The sequence below is a fragment of the Mus musculus genome, chromosome X (genome assembly GCF_000001635.26).
Source record: "Mus musculus strain C57BL/6J chromosome X, GRCm38.p6 C57BL/6J".
Classification (NCBI taxonomy): Eukaryota; Metazoa; Chordata; class Mammalia; order Rodentia; family Muridae; genus Mus; species Mus musculus.
The window spans coordinates 8,638,960-8,663,962 of NC_000086.7; the positions used below are offsets into that span (position 1 = coordinate 8,638,960).

At 42.6% G+C, this 25,003-nt stretch overlaps 1 protein-coding gene and 2 pseudogenes across 1 annotated transcript; 2 read left to right on the forward strand and 1 right to left on the reverse strand.

Annotated features, from left to right (window-relative positions):
- The first annotated feature begins 647 nt into the window (after nucleotides 1–647).
- On the forward strand, nucleotides 648–6,763 carry Ssxb7 (synovial sarcoma, X member B7). Its single transcript, XM_017318681.1, has 7 exons — nucleotides 648–731; nucleotides 1,185–1,315; nucleotides 1,599–1,687; nucleotides 2,161–2,210; nucleotides 2,819–2,894; nucleotides 6,202–6,318; nucleotides 6,722–6,763. The coding sequence occupies exons 1-6, from the start codon at nucleotides 663–665 to the stop codon at nucleotides 6,312–6,314; spliced, it is 528 nt and encodes a 175-aa protein (XP_017174170.1). The 5' UTR covers nucleotides 648–662; the 3' UTR covers nucleotides 6,315–6,318; nucleotides 6,722–6,763.
- Nucleotides 15,507–15,866, forward strand: Gm6798 (predicted gene 6798; annotated as a pseudogene).
- Gm9430 (predicted gene 9430) lies at nucleotides 16,733–25,003 on the reverse strand (annotated as a pseudogene).

Sequence of the window (25,003 nt, forward strand, 5' to 3'; positions counted from 1 at the left end):
ATATATTACCCACACTGGCCTAGAACTCACTTTATAGTTGACTCAGACAGGCATTGAACATACGATCCTTCTACCTCAGCCTCCCAACTACCCTGTGTTACAGGCATAAGAAGGGAACTCTGGCTTCTCTTCCTCCTTTACAAACTCACCCTAGGTAGCTACAAACTAGTCACTAAAGGGTCTTGCAAAACACTAGCAGCTATTTTCCCCTGTGTTTGTATTTGGAGCTTGGTGTACCTTCTTCTTCTGAACTCCTCACCACCCATCTTCTAGTGACAAAGTGCTGCATTCTTATCTTCTACAAAATCAGTTTTCACTGTCCTTCCCTGAGTAAGAACATGTGCTTGCCCAATTCAATAGCTTTCTATTTCCTTTAATCTCAATGAAACCTTCAGGGCAATTAATCAGGACAGTCACTTGACCCACTCTCAAAGACTCAGCATACTTTCATACATGTTTATGCACGTTCATAGAATCTAATTGATTCCTAACCACCAACTCTCCTATAGACCTAATCAAGGATAGATAATCTCAGGGTGAAAAGGAATACAAGAAATGTCAGCTACCGACTCTTACTGTCTATCTGAAATCCCTTCCTTCACAGGACATTTGGTTTTGTGCTTGAAGAAGACAAGATTGTGTCTTTTCAAAATCACACTGACATGGAAACACTGAGATCCTGTGAAAAGATCCCCATGGAAGTGCTTTATGAACCAAAGAATATCTGCAAGGTGACGGGGCCAGGTAGTGGGGTGGACAGAAGCAGCTGAGTGAGCAAGGGCCACTGTAGAATGACTTACCAGAAGGTGGAAATCAGAGGCACTTGGGACAAGGACTACAGTCTCCACTGGACCTGCATAAGTCTAAGGATTTCTCTCCATGCACAAATGCTCCATGAGTCCTTCTACAGCCTCCATGAGGACTTCAGAATAGTGACCTAGTACTACATTCATTTGGTGTCACTCAGTCCCTTGTAAGTGGGGGAGGAGAACACATGAGCAGCATTGAGAATTTGTAGTGGCTCTGGAAAAGGCTGTCTCTCATTCAACCCTCATATTTCCCAGGACTGATTGTGTTGATTCTCTGGTGGATCACAAAGGTCCTCCACCACAGAGGGCATTCTGGGATGAATGGTACACACATCCAGCAGAGCAGTTCCAGAGTTTTCATCCCCTTCTTTCTAGGCCTTCCAGGATATTTCTACATACTTCTCTGATGAAGAGTGGGGAAAGCTGACTCAATGGCAGAAAAGTGCCTACGTGTACATGAAAAGAAACTATATCAGAATGACTGACCTAGGTAAGATGAAATCTGTGTTCAGACCAGTCTGGTGGTTTCCAGTTTGTTTGCTATGCCTTATCTTCTCAACCTGTAGCAGGGCCCTCTCCCACAATACCTTTCATTCCTGAGAAATGTCAAGGTGCTTGTCGAGCCGGCAGCTGCTCTTTTCAAACCTTTGCAGAGCTGACAGCATAGATCATAGGCAATAGAGTGCCGGCCTCTTATGGGCCTTAAGATCTGGGCTGTTGCCCAGTTACTAGCACCATTTCCCCTCGTTGTGCTGCCTATTAAAGAAAAAGCACTATGCTTCCTCTTAGGCTCACCGTGAACCAACCAGTTTTTATGCGTGGCAAGGAGCAGGACAAGCAATCCCTGTTCAAAGGCATTGAAGTTCATGACAGTTATGGTGAGTGATCAGAGAGGGGCTATGAAAGTGCACCTTCTCAGTCAGGATGCATTCTAAGGTGATAGGCAGCTCTTTTCTTGTTCAGATCAGGGTTGTGTGGAACAGAGCTCACTCTGAGGTGTATTAGAAGATCCTGTCATGCACAATTCTAAAACATTATTGTGTACATTATTCTGGATAATAAGTAAATGGCCAATGTGTAACACCTTCAAAGAGAGTCAGAATGTCCTGTGTCCTACCAGCTTGTGAGGGGATGAGGCAGTGATGAGGCTTAGCTGACACTTCCTATCCAATCAGAAGGAGACTTCTGAAAGGACACATGTCATTGGTCAGATGAAAGAGAGCCAGGCTCCACTAGCTCCTCCTCCATGAATGGGCTCACTCTCCACTCTAGCCTTCCCTAAATCAGCAAGATCTGAGCCTTTGGAATATTTACTAACAAAAAAACCCTTCTGATTTGTCACTATCTGTAGATGAATGCTTTGAAGGATCTTTTGGTGTGACACCAAGAAAACGAATGAAGGCAAGTATCACCTCTTTCTTTAGGAGTGCACCCTGTTTGTCCCTTAGTTTATGTCCACACTGTTTTTTTAAGACTTATTTATTATTATATGTAAGTATACTGTACCTGTCTTCAGACACCCCAGAAGAGGGTATCTGATCTCATTACAGATGGTTGTGAGCCACCATCTGGTTGCTGGGATTTGAACTCAGGACCTTCAGAAGAGCAGTCAGTGCTCCTAACTGCTGAGCAATCTTGCCAGCCACCTCTATTTTTTTTTCTCTTTTTATGTCCTCATTGTTGAGGACATAGTTTTCTTCTTGGTGGTGGATAAGTGTATATATACATATTTGATACTTAAAGTGTAAATTTTAACGTGAAGTTTCGCATGCTGTTTCAAGCGCCCATTCTAAGTGTATCATTCATAGCGTTACATATGGTTAGTTCATATCGTTATAGTCATTGAATCTCTGGGTCTGGTTAATTTTGGTGTGTGATGATTTTCTTTATTCGTCAGGCCCTGTTTTAAATATTATCCAGTAAATTAGAACACCCTATATCCAGTAGCAGAAACACTCCCTGTAGATTACTATTTGCCAAAATGCCTTTTCTCTGATTCTCTTTTATAGCTGACATCAGTGACAATAAGTATTCATAATGTAGAAGAAAGACTTGCCTCTGGAAAGCATGATTCCAACTTGGCAGGTTGGCTGCAATCTAATTCTTATTCCTTAACATAAGTTATTGTTTGTCAATGTGGTATTTATTTAATTCTTTGAGAATTTTATATAATTGATTTTAATCATATTCACACATACCCCACCCTTTTATTCAATGAATATAAAAATCTTTCCTAGCTGTTTTTCACCCAACATCCATACCTTTTTTATTTTTATTTATGTATATAAAAATACCCTAGGTCAATTTGTGCTATCTACATACTGTGTGATGAAGAACCAGCCACTAGAGTATGGTTGACCTACCAGGGGCCATACCTTTAAAATGGACTCTTTCTCCCACAAAAACCACCTACTCTTAAGAGCACAGGAATTCCCACTCAGTCCATGCCAGAGTGCTGGCAGGCTTGATCTTGTGCAGGTCTCATGGGGGCAAAGACACCTACTGTGTGTTCATGAGTCTAATAACCATGTCATGTCCCTCAAACACTATATTACTCTGGTGCGAATGTCTTCTGCCTCTTCAAATCTCTCGATCCCCCTCTTCTGTTATGGAACTTGAGCTTGGGAGGAGAGTGTGTGACATGTTTGATGTTTTGTGGGCAATCCATAGACACTTACTTTGTGCAGTCTAACCAGATGGGAGTTTCTGCATTAGCCACAAATCACTGTACAAAACAACTTCTCTGATGCTGTCTGAGAGCTCCTTTCCCTATGGGTAGAGATGTATGAGTTTAGAAGACAGTTCGTAATACATTCATTTAGCAAAATTATAGTAACAGGTTTCCCAGGGGTCCTGAATAACTACAGTTTCTTGGTACAGGACCTGTGTTTCTTCAATTAGAGCATTTTAGTACTTACAGTACTGATAATGAGGATTGTCTCAACTGTGCTAGATTATTGACCCAAAGTGCATTTCCACTCACTTTCTGACCTGTAGCCCAACCCACTGAAGTGTAGTCAAGTCTTCCTTAGTTTCTGAAGGCCAGGTGATGCTCCTGTCAGTATTCTCTCGCAGAACTTGCACATTCTTTATGCTGACACTCACTTTCCACATAGGGATCTCCAGCTGGCCTATGCTCTCTGAAGGGCCCATGCTCTCTTCTGGCTACAAATGACAGGGCTTTCATGGTAGACCCCTTCCACTATGATCGAGTTCAGGACATATCTATACCTGAGAACTTTCTGCCTCACAGCCCCAAGACAGAGGACCCCCAGGAGGCACCTGACTATGGAATGGGGGTTTCCACAGCTGCAGGGTCCAGTGTATTGTAGAGAGAATTCTGGGAGCTGAGGTTAGTGACCAGTGAGGCCCCAGGAAAGGACTGACTGTGTGAAGGGAGGGATCCTGATAGTGCATAGGTAGGTGCTTACTATTATCTGACACTCTAGTTACAGAGTATCTGACCCTGTGTTTCCTCCACAGTCATACCCACATATATGTTCCACATACACAGAGACACACACAGAAATACAAGTATAAATACACAATAAAAGGCTATACATTCAGTTTTTGGCTTCTTTTAGTTGTACATATACTCCCTCATGCATGACTCAGGAAGATGAATGAAAGGTAGCTGAGGATTAGTGACTAATGGCACTTCTTGGCATATCAACAGAAAGGGTGTAGGCACCACCTTGTTCAGTTCCACCTGCAGTGCTCCCACCAGCATTACATGTGATACCATCTCTGGCATGATGTTCTTTAATAACTACATCACTGTCTCCTTTCTTTCTACTCTGCTCCCTGATGCGTTCACCTGCACACGCCACAACAGCACATTCATTTGCAAATGTCACCATGGTGTGTTCATCTCCACATACCACCATGGGGCATTCACATGCACATACCACCACAGTGCATTCACCTGGACATGCCACCATGGTGCATTCACCTGCACTCACTACCATTGTGTGTTCATCACCACAGGCCCCATGGTATGTCCATCTGCACGTGGCACTAAGGTGCATGCAGTGCTGTGTCCTTCTTTCTGTTCATGCTTTACTTACTGTGCTCGTAGTGCACCACCAGTTTCTGTGTGCAGCAATGTATTTTATATTCCTGTCTCTCCCAGAGCGTGTGGCTTCCTCCGGCGTTTTCTTCACCTAATCTTTGTTCCTCACTCTTAATGATATCTCTTCTGCTTGCGCAAATGACAGTGTAATAACAATATAAAGGAAAACATGGTAGCTCTGGAAACTAGGTTTACTTAGGACATTTCTTTCCCATTTAAACACCTGTGGTTTTTTTTTAATTTAGTTACAAAAAGTGAAATACTTTGTCAAGTGAAATTAATGAGTAATGAAAAATCCTTTTAAAACACCTGCAAAAGATCAATCCCTTTAACATTCTGCTATGGAAGGACGGGCTCACCAGCTTCTGACCCTCTCAGAGGATATGGTGGCATTGCCAGGTGCTAGGGGAAAAGGCCAATGATTGATGCCCAATGCACATTTAAGTAAGCTGAATTATACTCACTGGTTCTCTCCGATACCAAACAGGAGGCAATAAAAGGGAATCTAGGGGTAGGGAGGAAGGGCATCAGTGTGACTCAAGCAAGCAGTTAGATGCACACATTATACATTATATATGCATATAAAATATGATAATGAAATGGAACAACATATATAACTAATATATGCTAATAGAACCTTTAGAATAATACAGGAGAAGACACTTAACCTCTAATATAATACAAACATACAACTAACTCAATGAATAAGCGCTTCAGTGTTTAAAAACTGCTGAAGAATGTAGCACGGGAGAAATAACCCAACGTGTGTTCCAGGAAGAGTAGGCTCAGTGACACCAGCACAACAAAGAGAAAGCCCATGGTTTGGGGACAGACAATAGGGTGGCATTGGATGAGAGGAAAGTACAGGGGAAAAAATACTCTGGTTTCCCTGGAATGTTCGAAGTTTTTCTCCTTTCTGGGTAAGGCTCTCCCCCAAGCACCAGTTCAGATGTTACAATGGGTCTCTATAATCATAATTTGACATGTCCTTCTTAAAGCCTTGTGACACTGGACATGTTTTCTACATGCTCTGAAGCTAACTATGAAATCCATACAATATAAGTGAATGGTCACTGGGCCCTCCTCCTAATGGAGGATAAAATAGGAAATCTATATCAGGCGGTTGGGATGCTGATGGGGACAAGACAATACACTGGACAGTATAACCCAAACTGGCCTTTGGTCTATATTGCTGTATGGCTGACATCTCAGTCTCATGAGCCAGAAGTAAAGGCCCAGAGGCTCATGGGAGGGCCAAGCCCTGTTCTTTTCTGATGAGAAAAGGCCTAGAACTCATGCACTAACCTCTCCACATTTTAGAAACTGATGGCATTCAGGTCAATGTTTGGAGCCACCGGCTGCGAGAGAGGAAGTATCAAGTGATATATTCAGAGATTAGTGATCCTGAAGAGGAAGAAGATGATGATTACTGAACTTGTAAGTGGTCCTCTGACACATCTCACAACACCCAGAACACACACGTTTCCCATATGGTATTAGACCCTACCCAATCATCCACTTCTAGTCCTTTGGGGTGCAAGATGAACCGGATGTAATATGTCATGCTTCCTTTACTCCAGTGCTGGGTAGTTTGGAGACCTTCCCTAGCCAGGATGATATGGGCTTCTAAATCCCAGGTTATCTCTCAAAGTGTAAGCCATTACTTTCTCTGGTGAGGGAGGGCCATGCTCTAGAAGAGGGTGTGCTTGTGGGGTAGAGCTTTGAAGCTTGGCAGAAGGAGAGCATGCAGGCTGAGGAGGACAGGTGTAAACAGAGCGCTGAGTAGGTGGTGGCAACTCACTAGCATTTCTCTTCCTTCTATTTCTTGTCTCAACCACAGACAGTCGAAATAAGTCCACAGTGGAAGAAGGATGGAGTGGCGATTCAACATCACAGCTAAAGCTTTGAAAGACTAAATATCAGCAGTATAGATACATACATTTATTCATATATTTATTGATGATATATACTTATACCTATATTTATTTATTTATAAAAGTCTACTAGAAGTCTGAGTTAAGCATGTGTCACATGTTTGTTCTCTTAGCAATTTTGTAGGATGTGCCAAACACTGTTAGGATCTTTTTCTGTTATGCCAAACATTTCCTTTTATTATTGTCACTGTGTTGAGCCCCACTATAACTGCTCTTTCTGTGCCAGGCACTCTTTAAACAAAGATCTTTGTGTATGGCAAGCATCTGGTCAGCACAGTGGGTAATACATGCTAAGCACTCTGATAGTATTGTCTTACTGTGTGCCAGCCACTCTGGCAGAATACCAATGTTTCAAGCAGATTAAATGGCTCAGTGATAAAGGATCCTGCTGTCAGACTTGAGTTCAATCTTAAAGACCTACATGGTTGACACAGAGAACTGGCTCCCTCACAGTGTCCTTTGCTATTCACAACTGTACGTATTTGTGGGTGCATACACATACCCACATATCCATGCATACAAGCACTTCCCTTCATCTTGGATTAGGGTGGCCAACAAGGAATATAGGAAAGGCCCAAGGCAAGAAACAGACTCAAGTACATGGTTCGAATGAGCTAATTCCTCAGTCATCCTTGTCTCCCACATGATACCAAGATCATGTGACATCGCCAACAGATTTGCTTGGCGATTAAATGAGAGATCCCACAAAATAATTACGTTCAGAAATGTCCTCACACATGGGAAAAAGTGGAAATTTTCCTACTATGTCCTAGACTTCTCTGTAACACCCAGACGATCAATATTAACACATATACTCAGTTGTTTGCGTCATTTCCAGATGAGGTTTCACTAAATAACCCAGGCAGGTATCAAATTTGCAGTTGTCCTCTGTCAACTTCCAAGTCATCAGGATCAGAGATTCTCCTGGGCTATAATCAATATCTTTTGCTTTATTACTATTCACTGATATAGGTTCCATTATGCATCCCAGGCTATACTGGAACTCACTTTATAGCCATATTGTGGTATTTGTGCCGAACCCTCCCTCTGGAGTACTGGGCTTACAAGAGTAGACTACTGTACATAGTGTGATTGAATACATTCCAAGTGAGTTTAACATTGACCTAGGTCCCTAGAACAGGAGTTAGGGAGCAACAAGGTACGGAAGACAGTAGGGTCATCACAAGGAGAGTGTTGTGAGCAGTACTCACCAAACTCACAATAAAGAATACTCCTTGGGGGCTGGAGAGATGGCTTAGTGGTTAAAGTGCTAACTGCTCTTCCAGAGGTCCTGAGTTCAAATCCCAGCAACAACATGGTGGGTCACAACCATCTGTAATGGGATCTGATGCCCTCTCCTGGTGTGTTTGAAGACAATGACAGTGTGGTCATATATACCAAGATAAATAATAATTGTTTAAGAAATACTTCTCTTTAGCCTGGGATATGGTTTACTAGTAAAGACTGACTAACATATACAACAGGCCTAGGGTACATGGAATCTCGCTAGAAAAATAAGATAAACTGGCAGAAATTTAGGATTTTATATGAACAGGAATAGATGATAAAGTAGATACTTAACAGAGCCTAAGGGAGGTCTCGCAAATGTGGAACTAGAGCCAAGTCCAAAGTCAGAGCCAAATGGCAGCAAAGGTAGAAGAGGTTATGGAATAGAAGAATTAAGGCTTATATCTGAAGGACATAGATAGTACAAATGAAACCTAGAGTTCTGGTCCACTGAAGGCAAGGGACACATAACCTGTGTTGGTATGATAAGGGTTTCAGTAAGGTCTAGAATTATTATTAGTGTTCCATGGTCGATGCGATGAGGTGAGCTATGTCATATGTCAATTTCATATAGCATTCGTATGTAGGAGCCATAATGTCCCATGTAACTCTCCTAGGGATGATGGAGGTAATGTGTGTTCCTATGCATATGGCTCTGATGAACAGAACTATAGAGAGGAAAGAGACAAGAGGCCTCTGCTTCAGCACTATATGAGGATGCAGAGAGGGTTCAGAGGCACTGATAAATGGATGTGTTCAACAAAACAAACCAAATGCAGAAAGAGATGGTTCAGGGTTAACTTCAAATGAGTAACCATGTTGAAATTTGTGTCTTGTGTAATTTTGTATTGGATGGGGTATGAAATCGGAAAGGGTATCATAAATGGGAGGTGGAGTCCTTAAAGAGATACAAAGAGTAACTTTGTGCACAGGGGCCAGGAAAGTAGTAACAGGAACAATCAGTGAGAAAGAAGGGGATTAGCAAGATGGGGATAGGGGGTGGGACAAGGTATGGGAATATGTCACGATAAAACCCATTACTTTATATGCTGCCTTAAAACATCAAAGGAATAGATTCTTGAGGATTAAATGGGAAGAGAAAATAGTCTACTTTTGAAGCAGAATCAGTGGTCCTTTGTTGGATGAAGAAAATCTTATATTTAATTAAAACTGGGAGTCATGAATGGAAGTTTGAAGCTTGCTGCTCTTGTCACTCTCTAAAAGTGTCCCTACTGTGTCATCTATCTCACTAACACTCACTGAATGGCCATCAGAACAATCACATATGTCACGTACTGAAGATCAAGCCCAAGGTAAATGCTAATACTGGAAGACTAATGCTTTCCAGCTACAGTAGCATGCTCAGAGGAATGTGGGATGGACTTTGTGGTGCAGGGTTCTGAAAATAAGCCCTAAACCATTTTGATTTACAGTCACGCAGAATAGAAGGCTACCACCCATAGCTCAATTCATTTATGCATATTTAATTGTTCTTCATATGTTCCTATAGGAATTAAAATGTATATGATTTGTTATGAACATACTAGGACTCCCAAAATAATAACTATTTGTGAAAATAACCAATACACAATGAATACAACTGATATAGTCCAAGTGCCAACTTAGACATTTGGAAGTTCTGTATGCAAGTTATTCAGAATTCAAGCTGTGTTTGCACCTGAATTTTGCTTCCTAGAGGATACTCAGTAGGTACACATCCACCCAGAAAAGACACTGAATGTGGGTGTAGATGCCTGCCTTAAAGAAGGGTACTGTGCATTCTGAACTGGAGTGCATGGGCTGCTATTGTAAGGTCCAAAGTCACTCAGACTCTTTAACACATTTTAAGGCCCTGGTGCTGAGCTCTCACCTCAGCTTATGGCTCCTGCACTGTAGGTACAAGAAGATGAAAAGCACAGCTACTGCATGCTGAGTTGTTTAAAGTGGTAAATTGGGCTCTTCGTTCCTCTAATCTTCAGATGCTTCACCCAGACGCTTTTCACTTCTCACTCTTAGAGTGTCTGGACCAGCCCCGTTCCACAGAAACTCCTTGAGAGTCTCTTAGCATGGAGAATCTGGTTCTACGTCACCACTTTTACCCAGTTCAATGAGCAAAATAGCTTTAAGAAGCAGCTGGTAGTATCACTGTGACCCAAAGTTTAGTGTCTCTTGGAATGAGAGAGACTGAACATAATGAATGGGGTACAAATATTTCAAGCAACAAAGGAATCATTAGAGGTATTACAGGGGATGTTGACAGGTGAAATTTATAAGTTCCCTGCTCTGCTACATCATCCTAAATAGTTCAGCTTGTATAAATCCACGTATTAGCGGAGTACATATGTGGATATACCTACTTCTAAGACAGTATTTCTGAAGCTCTGGGTTATAGCTGGTGTGGCCTTTTAGTGAGAAGCTATTTGTGCATTTTAGCATTGTCCCTGAGGCTTAGCAGGTTTAGCAGTGTCCATTAGTTATCAGCAAATAGACAGCATCCTAATTGTGGCAAGTAGGGCCAAATGACAAGAGGAGATGGTGGTAGCATAAACATTCACTAATGATGACAACAATCAGGTAAAGTTACCACTTTTGTGTATTTGAGCATACTATAATGATACATTTGGGTATAAGGCCAAATTTTTTCTAATTATTCATTTTTTTAATTTCAATTTTTTACGGCTTTCTATTTTATTTTTAAATTAAAGACAGCATAAAACAAACGATTGTGAGTGCCTTTCATACAAGATAAGTTACTCATTAAAACATTTGAGTTCGTTGCCAGAGCAATTCGACAACAAAGGAGATCAAGGGGATACAAATTGGAAAAGATGAAGTCAAATTATCACTTTTTGCAGATGATATGATAATATATATAAGTGATCCTAAAAATTCCACCAGAGAACTCTTAATCCTGATGAACAGCTTCGGTGAAGTAGCTGGATATAAAATTAACTCAAACAAGTCAATGACCTTTCTCTACACAAAGAATAAACAGGCTGAGAAAGAAATTAGGGAAACAACACCCTTCTCAATAGTCACAAATAATATAAATTATCTTGGCGTGACTCTAACTAAGGAAGTGAAGGATCAGTATGATAAAAACTTCAAGTCCCTGAAGAAAGAAATTAAAGAAGATCTCAGAAGATGGAAAGATCTCCCATGCTCATGGATTGGCAGGATCAATATAGTAAAAATGGCTATCTTGCCAAAAGCAATCTACAGATTCAATGCAATCCCCATCAAAATTCCAACTCAATTCTTCAATGAATTAGAAAGAGCAATCTGCAAATTCATCTGGAATAACAAAAAACCTAGGATAGCAAAAGCTCTTCTCAAGGATAAAAGAACCTCTGGTGGAATCACCATGCCTGACCTAAAGCTTTACTACAGAGCAATTGTTATAAAAACTGCATGGTACTGGTATAGTGACAGACAAGTAGACCAATGGAATAGAATTGAAGACCCAGAAATGAACCCACACACCTATGGTCACTTGATCTTTGACAAGGGAGCTAAAACCATCCAGTGGAAGAAAGACAGCATTTTCAACAAATGGTGCTGGCACAACTGGTTGTTATCATGTAGAAGAATGCGAATCGACCCATTCCTCTCTCCTTGTACTAAGGTCAAATCTAAGTGGATCAAGGAACTTCACATAAAACCAGAGACACTGAAACTTATAGAGGAGAAAGTGGGGAAAAGTCTCAAAGATATGGGCACAAGGAAAGAATTCCTGAATAGAACAGCAATGGCTTGTGCTGTAAGATCGAGGTTTGACAAATGGGACCTCATGAAACTGCAAAGCTTCTGCAAGGCAAAAGACACCGTCAATAAGACAAAAAGACCACCAACAGATTGGGAAAGGATCTTTACCTATCTTAAATCAGAGAGGGGACTAATATCCAATATATAAAAAGAACTCAAGAGGGTGGACTCCATAAAATCAAATAACCCCCTTAAAAGATGGGGCTCAGAGCTGAACAAAGAATTCTCACCTGAGGAATACCGAAAGGCTGAGAAACACCTGAAAAAATGTTCAACATCCTTAATCATCAGAGAAATGCAAATCAAAACAACCCTGATATTCCACCTCACACCAGTCAGAATGGCTAAGATCAAAAATTCAGGTGACAGCAGATGCTGGCGAGGATGTGGAGAAAGAGGAACACTCCTCCATTGTTGGTGGGATTGCAAGCTTGTACAACCACTCTGGAAATCAGTCTGGTGGTTCCTCAGAAAATTGGACATAGTACTACCGGAGGATCCCACAATACCTCTCCTGGGCATATATCCAGAAGATGTCCCAACCGGTAAGAAGGACACATGTTCCACTATGTTCATAGCAGCCTTATTTATAATAGCCAGAAGCTGGAAAGAATCCAGATGTCCCTCAACAGAGGAATGGATACAAAAAATGTGGTACATTTACACAATGGAGTACTACTCAGCTATTAAAAAGAATGCATTTACGAAATTCCTAGGCAAATGGTTGGACTTGGAGGGCATCATCCTGAGTGAGGTAACCCAATCACAAAGGAACTCAAATGAAATGCACTCACTGATAAGTGGATATTAGCCCAGAAACTTAGTATAGCGAGATATAAGGTACAATATGCAAAACACATGAAACTGAAGAATAACGAAGACCAAAGTGCTCACTTTGCTCCTTCTTAGAATTGGAAACAATCACCCGTGGTAGGAGTTACAGAGACAAAGTTTGGAGCTGAGACAAAAGGATGGACCATCTAGAGACTGCCATATCCAGGGATCCATCCCATAATTAGCCTCCAAACGATGACACCATTGCATACACTAGCAAGCCTTTGTTGCAAGGACCGTGATATAGCTGTCCCTTGTGAGACTAGGCCGGGGCCTAGCAAACACAGAAGTGGATGCTCACAGTCAACTATTGGAGGGATCACAGGGCCCCCAATGAGCTAGAGAAAGTATCCAAGGAGCTAAAGAGATCTGCAACCCTATCGGCGGAACAACATTATGAACTAACCAGTACCCCGGAGCTCTTGACTCTAGCTGCATATGTATCAAAAGATGGCCAATTCGACCATCACTGGAAAGAGAGGCCCATTGGTCAGGCAAACTTTATATGCCCCAGTACAGGGGAACACCAGGGCCAAAAAATGGGAATGGGTGGGTAAGAGAGTCAGGGGGGGGGAGGGGGGGAACTTTTGGGATAGCATTGGAAATGTAATTGAGGAAAATACCTAATGAAAAAAAATTGTGTTCGTGTCTGTTCGTGAACTTATATCTTTTAAAACATATTTTAATTAGGTATTTATTTCATTTACATTTCCAATCTATAGATGACTGTGAGCATCCACTTCTGTGTTTGCCAGGCACTGGCATAGCCTCACAAGACACAGCTATATCAGGGTCCTTTCAATAAAATCTTGCTAGTGTATGCAATGGTGTCAGTGTTCAGAGGCTGATTATGGGATGGATCCCCGGGTATGGCAGTCTCTACATGGTACATCAGTTTGTCTCAGCTTAGAGCCACTTTTTTGGGGGGGTGGGTTGGAATTCATACCAACTTTATTGAGTCTATGTTCTTTCCATAGTGATACCTGATACTATGGAAACTTAATCTGGTTCTTAAAATAACAACAACAATAATAATAATGACAAACCAGGTTATACCCACCCCAGTGTCTTCAAAAGGAGAAAATGTAGGTCAGCATCTTTGCCACTACTCCATGTGGCCTAAGATCCTGGCAAAAACTAGTAACCACAGGCCCATCCCTTTCCACTTAAAACTCCCACCACCTTCCCATAGCTTCCAGCTTCGGAGAGAAAAACCAGCAAGGAAAGGACTCTCTCCTCCTTTCTGCCTCGGCGTCTGAATTACACTTAAGACTTTGCTGACAAACATACATCAGCCTCTGCTCCCACAAGGGCAGCGGAAGCCAAGCAGTCTTCTTCTAAGTCTGCTTCACGCATCACTGACAGAACCAACCCTGTTCCAATTGCTGAAGCCTTAAGAGTAGCAATGACCTAGAAATCGACAGTGTGTGTGTGTGTATGTGTGTGTGTGTGCTGAAGGAAACAAAACAGTCCACAGAAAGCCCTATTTCCAAATGGGGAGAAGACAGAGAGAGGGGAAGGAACTTGGCCCCTTTGAATTTGTAAATGCAATCTTGGCTAGAAGCCAGGGAGGATACAGCCCAGTCCCACTGAGAGTCAAACCATGTTCCTGACTCAAGCCCTGCAGTTAAGAGGAAGGCGCCAAGCCTCAACTACACTGGAGGTGGGGAGGCTGCTCCTTTTTGGGCAGGATACTATTATGGACACAGAACAGACAGCAGCTGCCCACAGTGTGGAAACAAACTGTAAAGCAGTCACGTCTCTTAGGGCTGCAGCATCCAATAAAATGTAATTTAAATCAAGCCTCACATCTGTTCTCAATCCCATTCGGTCTCTGCTTCCCATCAGTCTTCGGACAATCTTTACAATTATGCTCGTTAACCCTTACAGTTCTAGACTCTCTCCAAACTCCTTGGGAAAGTATGGTCTTGTGCACTGCCCCAGAGGGAATGTGTATTCTATGAGTGAGTGCTTGACATCCAAACTCCTCTCTACAGTCTTCTGCAGTGGGCAGTGTGCATCTCAGAGGGCGTCGAGCCCTCCTATCCTATCCCAGCGCATCCCATCCCATCCCACCTGCTGTGGTTCAGATCACTTTACAAGGATAGTGTGCAGGCTGAATCAAACAGTGGCCAACAGATCTCCTGTACCCATATCAAATTCCCAAGCTCAGGGCCGGATCAGGCAACGGGGCAGCAGCCTCGCCTAGAGAAAAGCAAAGACTCAGACAGTTCATCCCAGGCATGGTTTGCTCCCAAGCACTTAGCCAGGTACGAATGGAACAACAACCTCCCAAACAAGTCGGACTCAGGCACCTTCCTGCCCCTTCCCTCAAAACCACCCTTGCCCCGGCCACACTTTCAAAGCGGTGTTGTAATGGTGCCCTCTGGTGTCCCTGTCACAAACTGCCACTTAATGCCAGGAAGATGAACTTCTCTAGGGAGCCTAGAAAGACGGGCTCAGATGAAAATTCATCCGGAGCTGCATCCTATTGAAACAATGGCTCTATCTGAGGGAAGCTAACCCTGAGGCAAAGTGTGAGAAAGTATTTCCACTTGGTAGTTATTTTTAATTTTGTTGTTGTTGTTGTTTCTGGAGTCTCTGTAGACCTGGCTGTCCTGGAACATGTCTGAAACACAGAGACTCGCCTGCCTCTATCACCTGTGGGCTGGGATTTAAGGGTGTGTACCACCGAGGCCCGATGAGAAGGTATTTTCTTATTAACCTCTGAAAACCTAAGCTACCATGGAGTGTGGCTGCTTAAAAAGACGAACACAGAGTCAAACACCGCCCACACAGGAATTATGATGGTAACCCTCGTGACCCGTAAAGACATCCCCCCGTGGGTGAAAGTTCCTGAAGACCTGAAAGATCCAGAAGTATTCCAGGTCCAGTCACTGGTGCTGAAATATCTGTTTGGCCCACAGGGATCTCGAATGTCTCACATCGAGCAGGTGAGCCAGGCCATGTTTGAGCTGAAGAACCTGGAATCTCCCGAAGAACTTACCGAAGTCTTCATTTACGGCTCCCAAAACAACAAGGTTCGGGCTAAATGGATGATGCTTCAGTCCATGGCTGAGAGGTACCACCCGCGCAAGCAAAAAGGAGTGCTGAAGCTGGAGGAAGCCATGAAGACCCTGGAGCTAGGCCAGTGTACTGAGTGAAGCCAGTTTCCAGTCATTGTGTCTCCCACCTGGGCACAGGTTAAGCTGTGGCCAGTGTTTGGTTCTGGCGGGATTTTTAGCTTTGTTACATCCTAGCAAGATATTCCTGGATCCCTGCCGTGCATTCTGATGTGAATACATACCAAGGTTACCATTCTAAATAAAAAATAAAATTGAAATGAAAAAAAAATACGAACACAAACCCATAAAATGGCTTGAAGGATAGGCGCTTGCCGTCAGTCAAGTTTGATGGCGCGAGTTCAGTTCCAGCGGTCCACACCATAGAAGGCAAACAGTGACTCCTGCTGCTTGACTCTGATATGAACACCTATGTGCCCGAAAACCCAGAGACAACAAATGCAGCCCAGACAAATGAAACTTGAAAATAAATATATTCACAATCTGTAGTTATTCTCCTCGTCACCCCCATACTGGTGGGGAGCACGGGAGACTCTTCATCAGTCCTTAAAAAGTCCAGTGCAGCAACATTTGTCACATGAATGAGGCATCCTCTGAACACAATGCCCTTCCACGGAGGCTTGTAAATTTTCCTGGATCATTCCATTTCATCCTTCTAAACTTCAAAGTTCTTTACAAAATATATCCTTTGTAGATAGAGGTAATACATACACACACTCTTCAACACAAGTCCGTATATACTTGTAGGTACTGTGTTTAGGAATGTGAAAGGGGAAAAGTACTGAACATTGCTTTAAAAAGGGCCACTGTTTTTATTTTTACAGAGTCTCATGTAGTCCAGGCCAGCTCAAGCTCACTATGTAGCAAAGGATGGCCTTTAACTCTTGACTCTGTTTCCCAAATGCTGGGATCACAGGCATAAAAGTCACCACACCCAGCCACTCGGTCATTTTTATGGGTAAAACAAGTAAGAACCAAAGATATTAGCCAGCGCTAACACCCATGAATCCATACACTAAAATTTACTGGTTCGGAGTAAAAAGGGCCATAACTGTTTCCAAACGACCTTACTAAAATGAAGATTCCGGGGGCTGCCAAATGCCAGTGGGAGGGACACCTGCAAGTGCCATGAGTAAGAGAGCCATTCAGGGCAGACCAGCAGTGAGGATGTTCCCAGTGAAAGCTTTGCCTTTCAGGACATGCTCTATTACCTTTTTTTCAATCTTCAGAGACACCTTGGTGAGGTGGCTCTCCTTATTTTTCTTTTTTTTCCCATTTTTTATTAGGTATTTAGCTCATTTACATTTCCAATGCTATACCAAAAGTCCCCCATGCCCACCCACCCCCACTCCCCTACCCACCCACTCCCCCTTTTTGGCCCTGGCGTTCCCCTGTACTGGGGCATATAAAGTTTGTGTGTCCAATGGGCCTCTCTTTCCAGTGATGGCTGACTAGGCCATCTTTTGATACATATGCAGCTAGAGTCAAGAGCTCCGGGGTACTGGTTAGTTCATAATGTTGTTCCACCTATAGGGTTGCAGATCCCTTTAGCTCTTTGAGTAATTTCTCTAGCTCCTCCATTGGGAGCCCTGTGATCCATCCATTAGCTGACTGTGAGCATCCACTTCTGTGTTTGCTAGGCCCTGGCATAGTCTCACAAGAGACAGCTACATCTGGGTCCTTTAGATAAAATCTTGCTAGTGTATGCAATGGTGTCAGCGTTTGGATGCTGATTATGGGGTGGATCCCTGGATATGGCAGTCTCTACATGGTCCATCCTTTCATCTCAGCTCCAAACTTTGTCTCTGTAACTCCTTCCATGGGTGTTTTGTTCCCAATTCTAAGGAGGGGCATAGTGTCCACACTTCAGTCTTCATTCTTCTTGAGTTTCATGTGTTTAGCAAATTGTATCTTATATCTTGGGTATCCTAGGTTTGGGGCTAATATCCACTTATCAGTGAGTACATATTGTGTGAGTTCCTTTGTGAATGTGTTACCTCACTCAGGATGATACCCTCCAGGTCCATCCATTTGGCTAGGAATTTCATAAATTCATTCTTTTTAATAGCTGAGTAGTACTCCATTGTGTAGATGTACCACATTTTCTGTATCCATTCCTCTGTTGAGGGGCATCTGGGTTCTTTCCAGCTTCTGGCTATTATAAATAAGGCTGCTATGAACATAGTGGAGCATGTGTCCTTCTTACCAGTTGGGGCATCATCTGGATATATGCCCAGGAGAGGTATTACTGGATCCTCCGGTAGTACTATGTCCAATTTTCTGAGGAACCACCAGATTGATTTCCATAGTGGTTGTACAAGCCTGCAATCCCACCAACAATGGAGGAGTGTTCCTCTTTCTCCACATCCACGCCAGCATCTGCTGTCACCTGAATTTTTGATCTTAGCCATTCTGACTGGTGTGAGGTGGAATTTCAGGGTTGTTTTGATTTGCATTTCCCTGATGATTAAGGATGTTGAACATTTTTTCAGGTGCTTCTCTGCCATTCGGTATTCCTCAGGTGAGAATTCTTTGTTCAGTTCTGAGCCCCAGTTTTTAATGGGGTTATTTGATTTTCTGAAGTCCACCTTCTTGAGTTCTTTATATATGTTGGATATTAGTCCCCTATCTGATTTAGGATAGGTAAAGATCCTTTCCCAATCTGTTGGTGATCTTTTTGTCTTATTGACAGTGTCTTTTGCCTTGCAGAAACTTTGCAGTTTCATTAGGTCCCATTTGTCAATTCTCGATCTTACAGCACAAGCCATTGCTGTTCTATTCAGGAATTCTTTCCCCTGTGCCAATATCTTCAAGGATTTTCCCCACTTTCACCTCTATAAGTTTCAGTGTCTCTGGTTTTATGTGACGTTCCTTGATCCACTTAGATTTGACCTTAGTACAAGGAGATAAGTATGGATCGATTCGCATTCTTCTACATGATAACAACCAGTTGTGCCAGCACCATTTGTTGAAAATGCTGTCTTTCTTCCCCTGGATGGTTTTAGCTCTTTTGTCAAAGATCAAGTGACCATAGGTGTGTGGGTTCATTTTTGGGTCTTCAGTTCTATTCCATTGGTCTACTTGTCTGTTTCTATACAAGTACCATGCAGTTTTTATAACAATTGCTCTGTAGTAAAGCTTTAGGTCAGGCATGGTGATTCCACCAGAGGTTCTTTTATCCTTGAGAAGAGTTTTTGGTATCCTACGTTTTTTGTTATTCCAGATGAATCTGCCGATTGCCCTTTCTAACTCGTTGAAGAATTGAGTTGGAATTTTGATGGGGATTGCATTGAATCTGTAGATTGCTTTTGGCAAGATAGCCATTTTTACTATATTGATCCTGCCAATCCATGAGCATGGGAGATCTTTCCATCTTCTGAGATCTTCTTTAATTTCTTACTTCAGAGATTTTAAGTTTTTATCATACAGATCTTTCACCTCCTTAGTAAGAGTCACGCCAAGATAATTTATATTATTTGTGACTATTGAGAAGGGTGTTGTTTCCCTAATTTCTTTCTCAGCCTGTTTATTCTTTGTATAGAGATAGGCCATTGACTTGTTTGAGTTTACTTTATATCCAGCTACTTCACCGAAGCTGTTTATCAGGTTTAGGAGTTCTCTGGTGGAATTTTTAGGGTCACTTATATATACTATCATATCATCTGCAAAAAGTGATATTTTGACTTCCTCTTTTCCAATTTGTATCCCCTTGATCTCCTTTTGTTGTGGAATTGCTCTGGCTAATACTTCAAGTACTATGTTGAAAAGGTAGGGAGAAAGTGGGCAGCCTTGTCTAGTCCCTGATTTTAGTGGGATTGCTTCCAGCTTCTCTCCATTTACTTTGATGTTGGCTGCTGATTTGCTGTAGATTGCTTTTATCATGTTTAGGTATGGGCCTTGAATTCCTGATCTTTCCAAGACTTTTATCATGAATGGGTGTTGGATCTTGTCAAATGCTTTTTCTGCATCTAACGAGATGATCATGTGGTCTTTGTCTTTGAGTTTGTTTATATAATGGATTACATTGATGGATTTTCGTATATTAAACCCTCCCTGCATCCCTGGAATAAAACCTACTTGGTCAGGATGGATGATTGCTTTAACGTGTTCTTGGATTTGGTTAGTGAGAATTTTATTGATGATTTTTGCATCGATATTCATAAGAGAAATTGGTCTGAAGTTCTCTATCTTTGTTGGGTCTTTCTGTGTTTTAGGTATCAGAGTAATAGTGGCTTCATAAAATGATTTGGGTAGAGTACCTTCTACTTCTATTTTGTGAAATAGTTTGTGCAGAACTGGAATTAGATCTTCTTTGAAGGTCTGATAGAACTCTGCACTAAACCCGTCTGGTCCTGGGCTTTTTTTGGCTGGGAGACTATTAATAACTGCTTCTATTTCTTTAGGGGATATGGGACTGTTTAGATAGTCAACTTGATCCTGATTCAACTTTGGTACCTGGTATCTGTCCAGAAATTTGTCCATTTCTTCCCGGTTTTCCGGTTTTGTTGAGTATAGCCTTTTGTAGAAGGATCTGATGGTGTTTTGGATTTCTTCAGGATCTGTTGTTATGTCTCCCTTTTCATTTCTGATTTTGTTAATTAGGATTTTGTCCCTGTGCCCTTTAGTGAGTCTAGCTAAGTGTTTATCTATCTTGTTGATTTTCTCAAAGAACCAACTCCTCGTTTGGTTAATTCTTTGAATAGTTCTTGTTTCCACTTGGTTGATTTCACCCCTGAGTTTGATTATTTCCTGCCATCTACTCCTCTTGGGTTAATTTGCTTCCTTTTTTTCTAGAGCTTTTAGATGTGTTGTCAAGCTGCTAGTATGTGCTCTCTCCCGTTTCTTCTTGGAGGCACTCAGAGCTATGAGTTTCCCTCTTAGAAATGCTTTCATTGTGTCCCATAGGTTTGGGGACATTGTGGCTTCATTTTCATTAAACTCTAAAAAGTCTTTAATTTCTTTCTTTATTCCTTCCTTGACCAAGGTATCATTGAGAAGAGTGTTGTTCATTTTCCACTTGAATGTTGGCTTTCCATTATTTATGTTGTTATTGAAGATCAGTCTTAGGCCATGGTGGTCTGATAGGATACATGAGACAATTTCAATATTTTTGTTTCTGTTGAGGCCTGTTTTGTGACCAATTATATGGTCAATTTTGGAGAAGGTCCCGTGAGGTGCTGAGAAGAAGGTATATCCTTTTGTTTTAGGATAAAATGTTCTGCAGATGTCTGTCAGGTCCATTTGTTTCATAACTTCTGTTAGTTTCACTGTGTCCCTGTTTAGTTTCTGTTTCCACGATCTGTCCATTAATGAAAGTGGTGTGTTGAAGTCTCCCACTGTTATTGTGTGAGGTGCAATGTGTGCTTTGAGCTTTACTAAAGTGTCTTTAATGAATGTGGCTGCCCTTGCATTTGGAGGGTAGATATTCATAATTGAGAGTTCTTTTGGAGGATTTTACCTTTGATGAGTATGAAGTGTCCCTCCTTGTCTTTTTTGATAACTTTGGGTTGGAAGTCGATTTTACCCGATATTAGAATGGCTACTCCAGCTTGTTTCTTCAGACCATTTGCTTGGAAATTTGTTTTCCAGCCTTTCACTCTGAGATAGTGTCTGTCTTTTTCCCTGAGATGGGTTTCCTGTAAGCAGCAGAATGTTGGGTCCTGTTTGTGTAGCCAGTCTGTTATTCTATGTCTTTTTATTGGGGAATTGAGTCCATTGATATTAAGAGATATTAAGGAAAAGTAATTGTTGCTTCCTTTTATTTTTGTTGTTAGAGTTGGCATTCTGTTCTTGTGGCTGTCTTCTTTTTGGTTTGTTGATTGATTACTTTCTTGGTTGTTCTAGGGCGTGATTTCCGTCCTTGTATTGCTTCTTTTCTGTTATTATCCTTTGAAGGGCTGGATTCGTGGAAAGATATTGTGTGAATTTGGTTTTGTCGTGGAATACTTTGGTTTCTCCATCTATGGTAATTGAGAGTTTGGCCGGGTATAGTAGCCTGGGCTGGCATTTGTGTTCTCTTAGTGTCTGTATAACATCTGTCCATGATCTTCTGGCTTTCATAGTCTCTGGTGAAAAGTCTGGTGTAATTCTGATAGGCCTTCATTTATATGTTACTTGACCTTTCTCCCTTACTGCTTTTAATATTCTATCTTTATTTAATGCATTTGTTGTTCTGATTATTATGTGTCGGGAGGAATTTCTTTTCTGGTCCAGTCTATTTGGAGTTCTGTAGGCTTCTTGTATGATCATGGGCATCTCTTTCTTTATGTTTGGGAAGTTTTCTTCTATTATTTTGTTGAAGATATTAGCTGGCCCTTTAAGTTGAAAATCTTCATTCTCATCAATTCCTATTATCCGTAGGTTTGGTCTTCTCATTGTGTCCTGGATTTCCTGGATGTTTTGAGTTAGGATCCTTTTGCATTTTGTATTTTCTTTGACTGTTGTGTCGATGTTCTCTATGGAATCTTCTGCACCTGAGATTCTCTCTTCCATTTCTTGTATTCTGTTGCTGATGCTCGCATCTATGGTTCCAGATCTCTTTCCTATGTTTTCTATCTCCAGCGGTGCCTCACTTTGGGTTTTCTTTATTGTGTCTAGTTCCCTTTTTAGTTCTAGTATGGTTTTGTTCATTTCCATTACCTGTTTGGATGTGTTTTACTGTTTTTCTTTAAGGACTTCCACCTGTTTGTCTGTGTTTTCCTGTTTTTCTTTAAGGGCCTGTAACTCTTTAGCAGTGCTCTCCCGTAATTCTTTAAGTGACTTATGAAAGTCCTTCTTGATGTCCTCTATCATCATCATGAGAAATGTTTTTAAATCTGGGTCTAGATTTTCAGATGTGTTGGGGTGCCTAGGACTAGGTGGGGTGGGAGTGCTGCGTTCTGATGATGGTGAGTGGTCTTGATTTCTATTAGTAGGATTCTTACGTTTGCCTTTCGCCATCTGGTAATCTCTGAAACTAGCTGTTATAGTTGTCTCTGTTAAGAGCTTGTTCTTCAGATGACTCTGTTAGCCTCTATAAGCAGACCTGGGAGGGTAGCACTCTCCTTAGTTTCAGTGGGCAGAGTATTCTCTGCAGGCAAGCTCTCTTCTTGCATGGAAGGTACCCAGATATCTGGTGTTCGAACTGGACTCCTGGCAGAAGTTGTGTTCCATTCACTAGAGGTCTTAGGATCCCGTGTGGAATCCTGTGTGGGCCCTTGCGGGTGTCAGGCGACTCCACCGGCAAGGTAGCCCGGGGCTCGAGTGGAGCGGAAGGGGCTTGTGCCCCAGGTCAGGCCCAGGTAGTCTGCTTCCCTATGTACCGCAGTCTCAGGTTCCGCGCGATTGGATTGGGGCAGGCGCTGTGTTCCACTCACCAGAGGTCTTAGGATCCCGTGGGGAATCCTGTTTGGGCCCTTGCGGGTGTTGGGCGACTCAGCTGGCAAGGTAGCCCGGGGCTTGAGTGGAGCGGAAGTGGCTTGTGCCCCAGGTCAGGCCCGGGTAGTCTGCTTCCCTATGTACTCCTTATTTTTCTTTAATCCCACAAGGCCCCTGGACTCCAGGAGTCCTGAAAGGGACAAAACTGAGACTGGTCTATGGCTGTCACCTGCTGTTTGGGACAGATGCTACTGTAGGCTTCATATAACTTCCCCAGATGACCTCTTTGATTTTCAGCCCACGGGTCAAAAGCAGCAAAGAGCAAACCAGAATCTTCTGCTGGAGAGGAAGGGAATCCTGTGTGTTTTCTTGGCTCAAAGTCACCCTGTTCCCATCAACTTCCAAAATGACTTGGGATATGTGAGCAAGACCAACCTGTTTGGGAACCGGCGACTCACTGGGTGATTTACTTTCGGAGAGTGGTTTGAGGACTGTCTGGCTCCTGACACGCGACTCCACAATTTCTATAGCTCGCCTGCAAACATCCAGCGCTTTACGGATGTCTCCTGAAACAGAAGACACTTTGCGGGCACAGAACTGGATTTCAGCACTGTCCGGAACCTGGTCTTTTGACACCTGATTAAGTCTATCCTGCAAGATGGCAGCTATCTGATTCCTGGTATAAGGTGGGAAGTTCAATAACTGCGGCTTACAGTTTTCTCTAGCTTCAAGTCTCGGCAGAATTCTGTCTGTGAGATCTAGGGTATTAGCAATACCAATGAGCACCAATCAGGAGTTGCTTAGCCACGGCCACTCAAACAGTGTGTATAATACATCCTGCCCTTTGCTGTCCAGCTGATCCATCTCGTCCAACACCAACACGATCATGGGGCCTTTCTCCGCCGTCAAGTGCTTTTCCAGTTTTCTCATCAAGTCCTTCCCAGTTGGTCTGCACAGCTCCTCCCGACCAATCTCCTGAGCAATAGCTGGGAACACAGCCTGGGCACTCCTCAGGGACAGGCAATTCAGCAGGATAGATTTAAAGCCTTTTACTTCCTTCTTGAAGTCTTGCAGAATCCGGCTTAAAAAGGCAGTTTTTCCAGTTCCAGGAGCGCCAGAAAGGTAGAGACTGCCAGCTTTCTTCCCACAGATGTACTCCTTCAGAAAATTCCTGATGACACCCATCTCCTGCTCTCTGGCAGGCAGCCGATCCTGGACAGCTGTATTCAGAACGAGCTTTGCTTGCTGATAGCAAGTGCCTTCTTGCTTGAACAGTCTTATACACACAGACTCCTTCTCAGGCAGACATTTCTGCTTAGGATCTGTTTTGCTCTCTGGACTTCTGTGAGCAGAGGAGGAACATATCTGGTGTTTGTGAACTCTGTTTTGTTCTTTTGGGGGGAAGCCTTAACTGTCGGCTCATCATCAAATACTAATCTGCACCCCTTCCACGTATGTGAGCGAGGGGGGGGGGTCTGTTTTCTTTCTTGCCCAGCTTTGGTGGAGAACAGGGAGATAACCGGGGAGTGTTGCACAAGTTGTCATCACCCAAACTTTTTCGGGGACTGAGAGGCAGAAGTTTTACATCAGCACACGGAGTGGTGGGTACAGGCTGGACGTTTCTAAATTTTACTTCACAGTCCCAGGAGTTGGTTTTCTTCCAGGGATTGGATAACTTCTTTTTCGAAAAACCGATGGTAGCTTGTGTCTGGGATCTGGTTTGAGGCATGATGGCCACACAACTCTCTGGACACCAGACCTCGTGGAGCTTTGCACTCTTCAGGGCCGTGTCGCTCAGTGCACACTCCTCCTGTCTCGATCACCACCATAAGAACTTCCCGCCACAAGATCTACAGCAGCTGC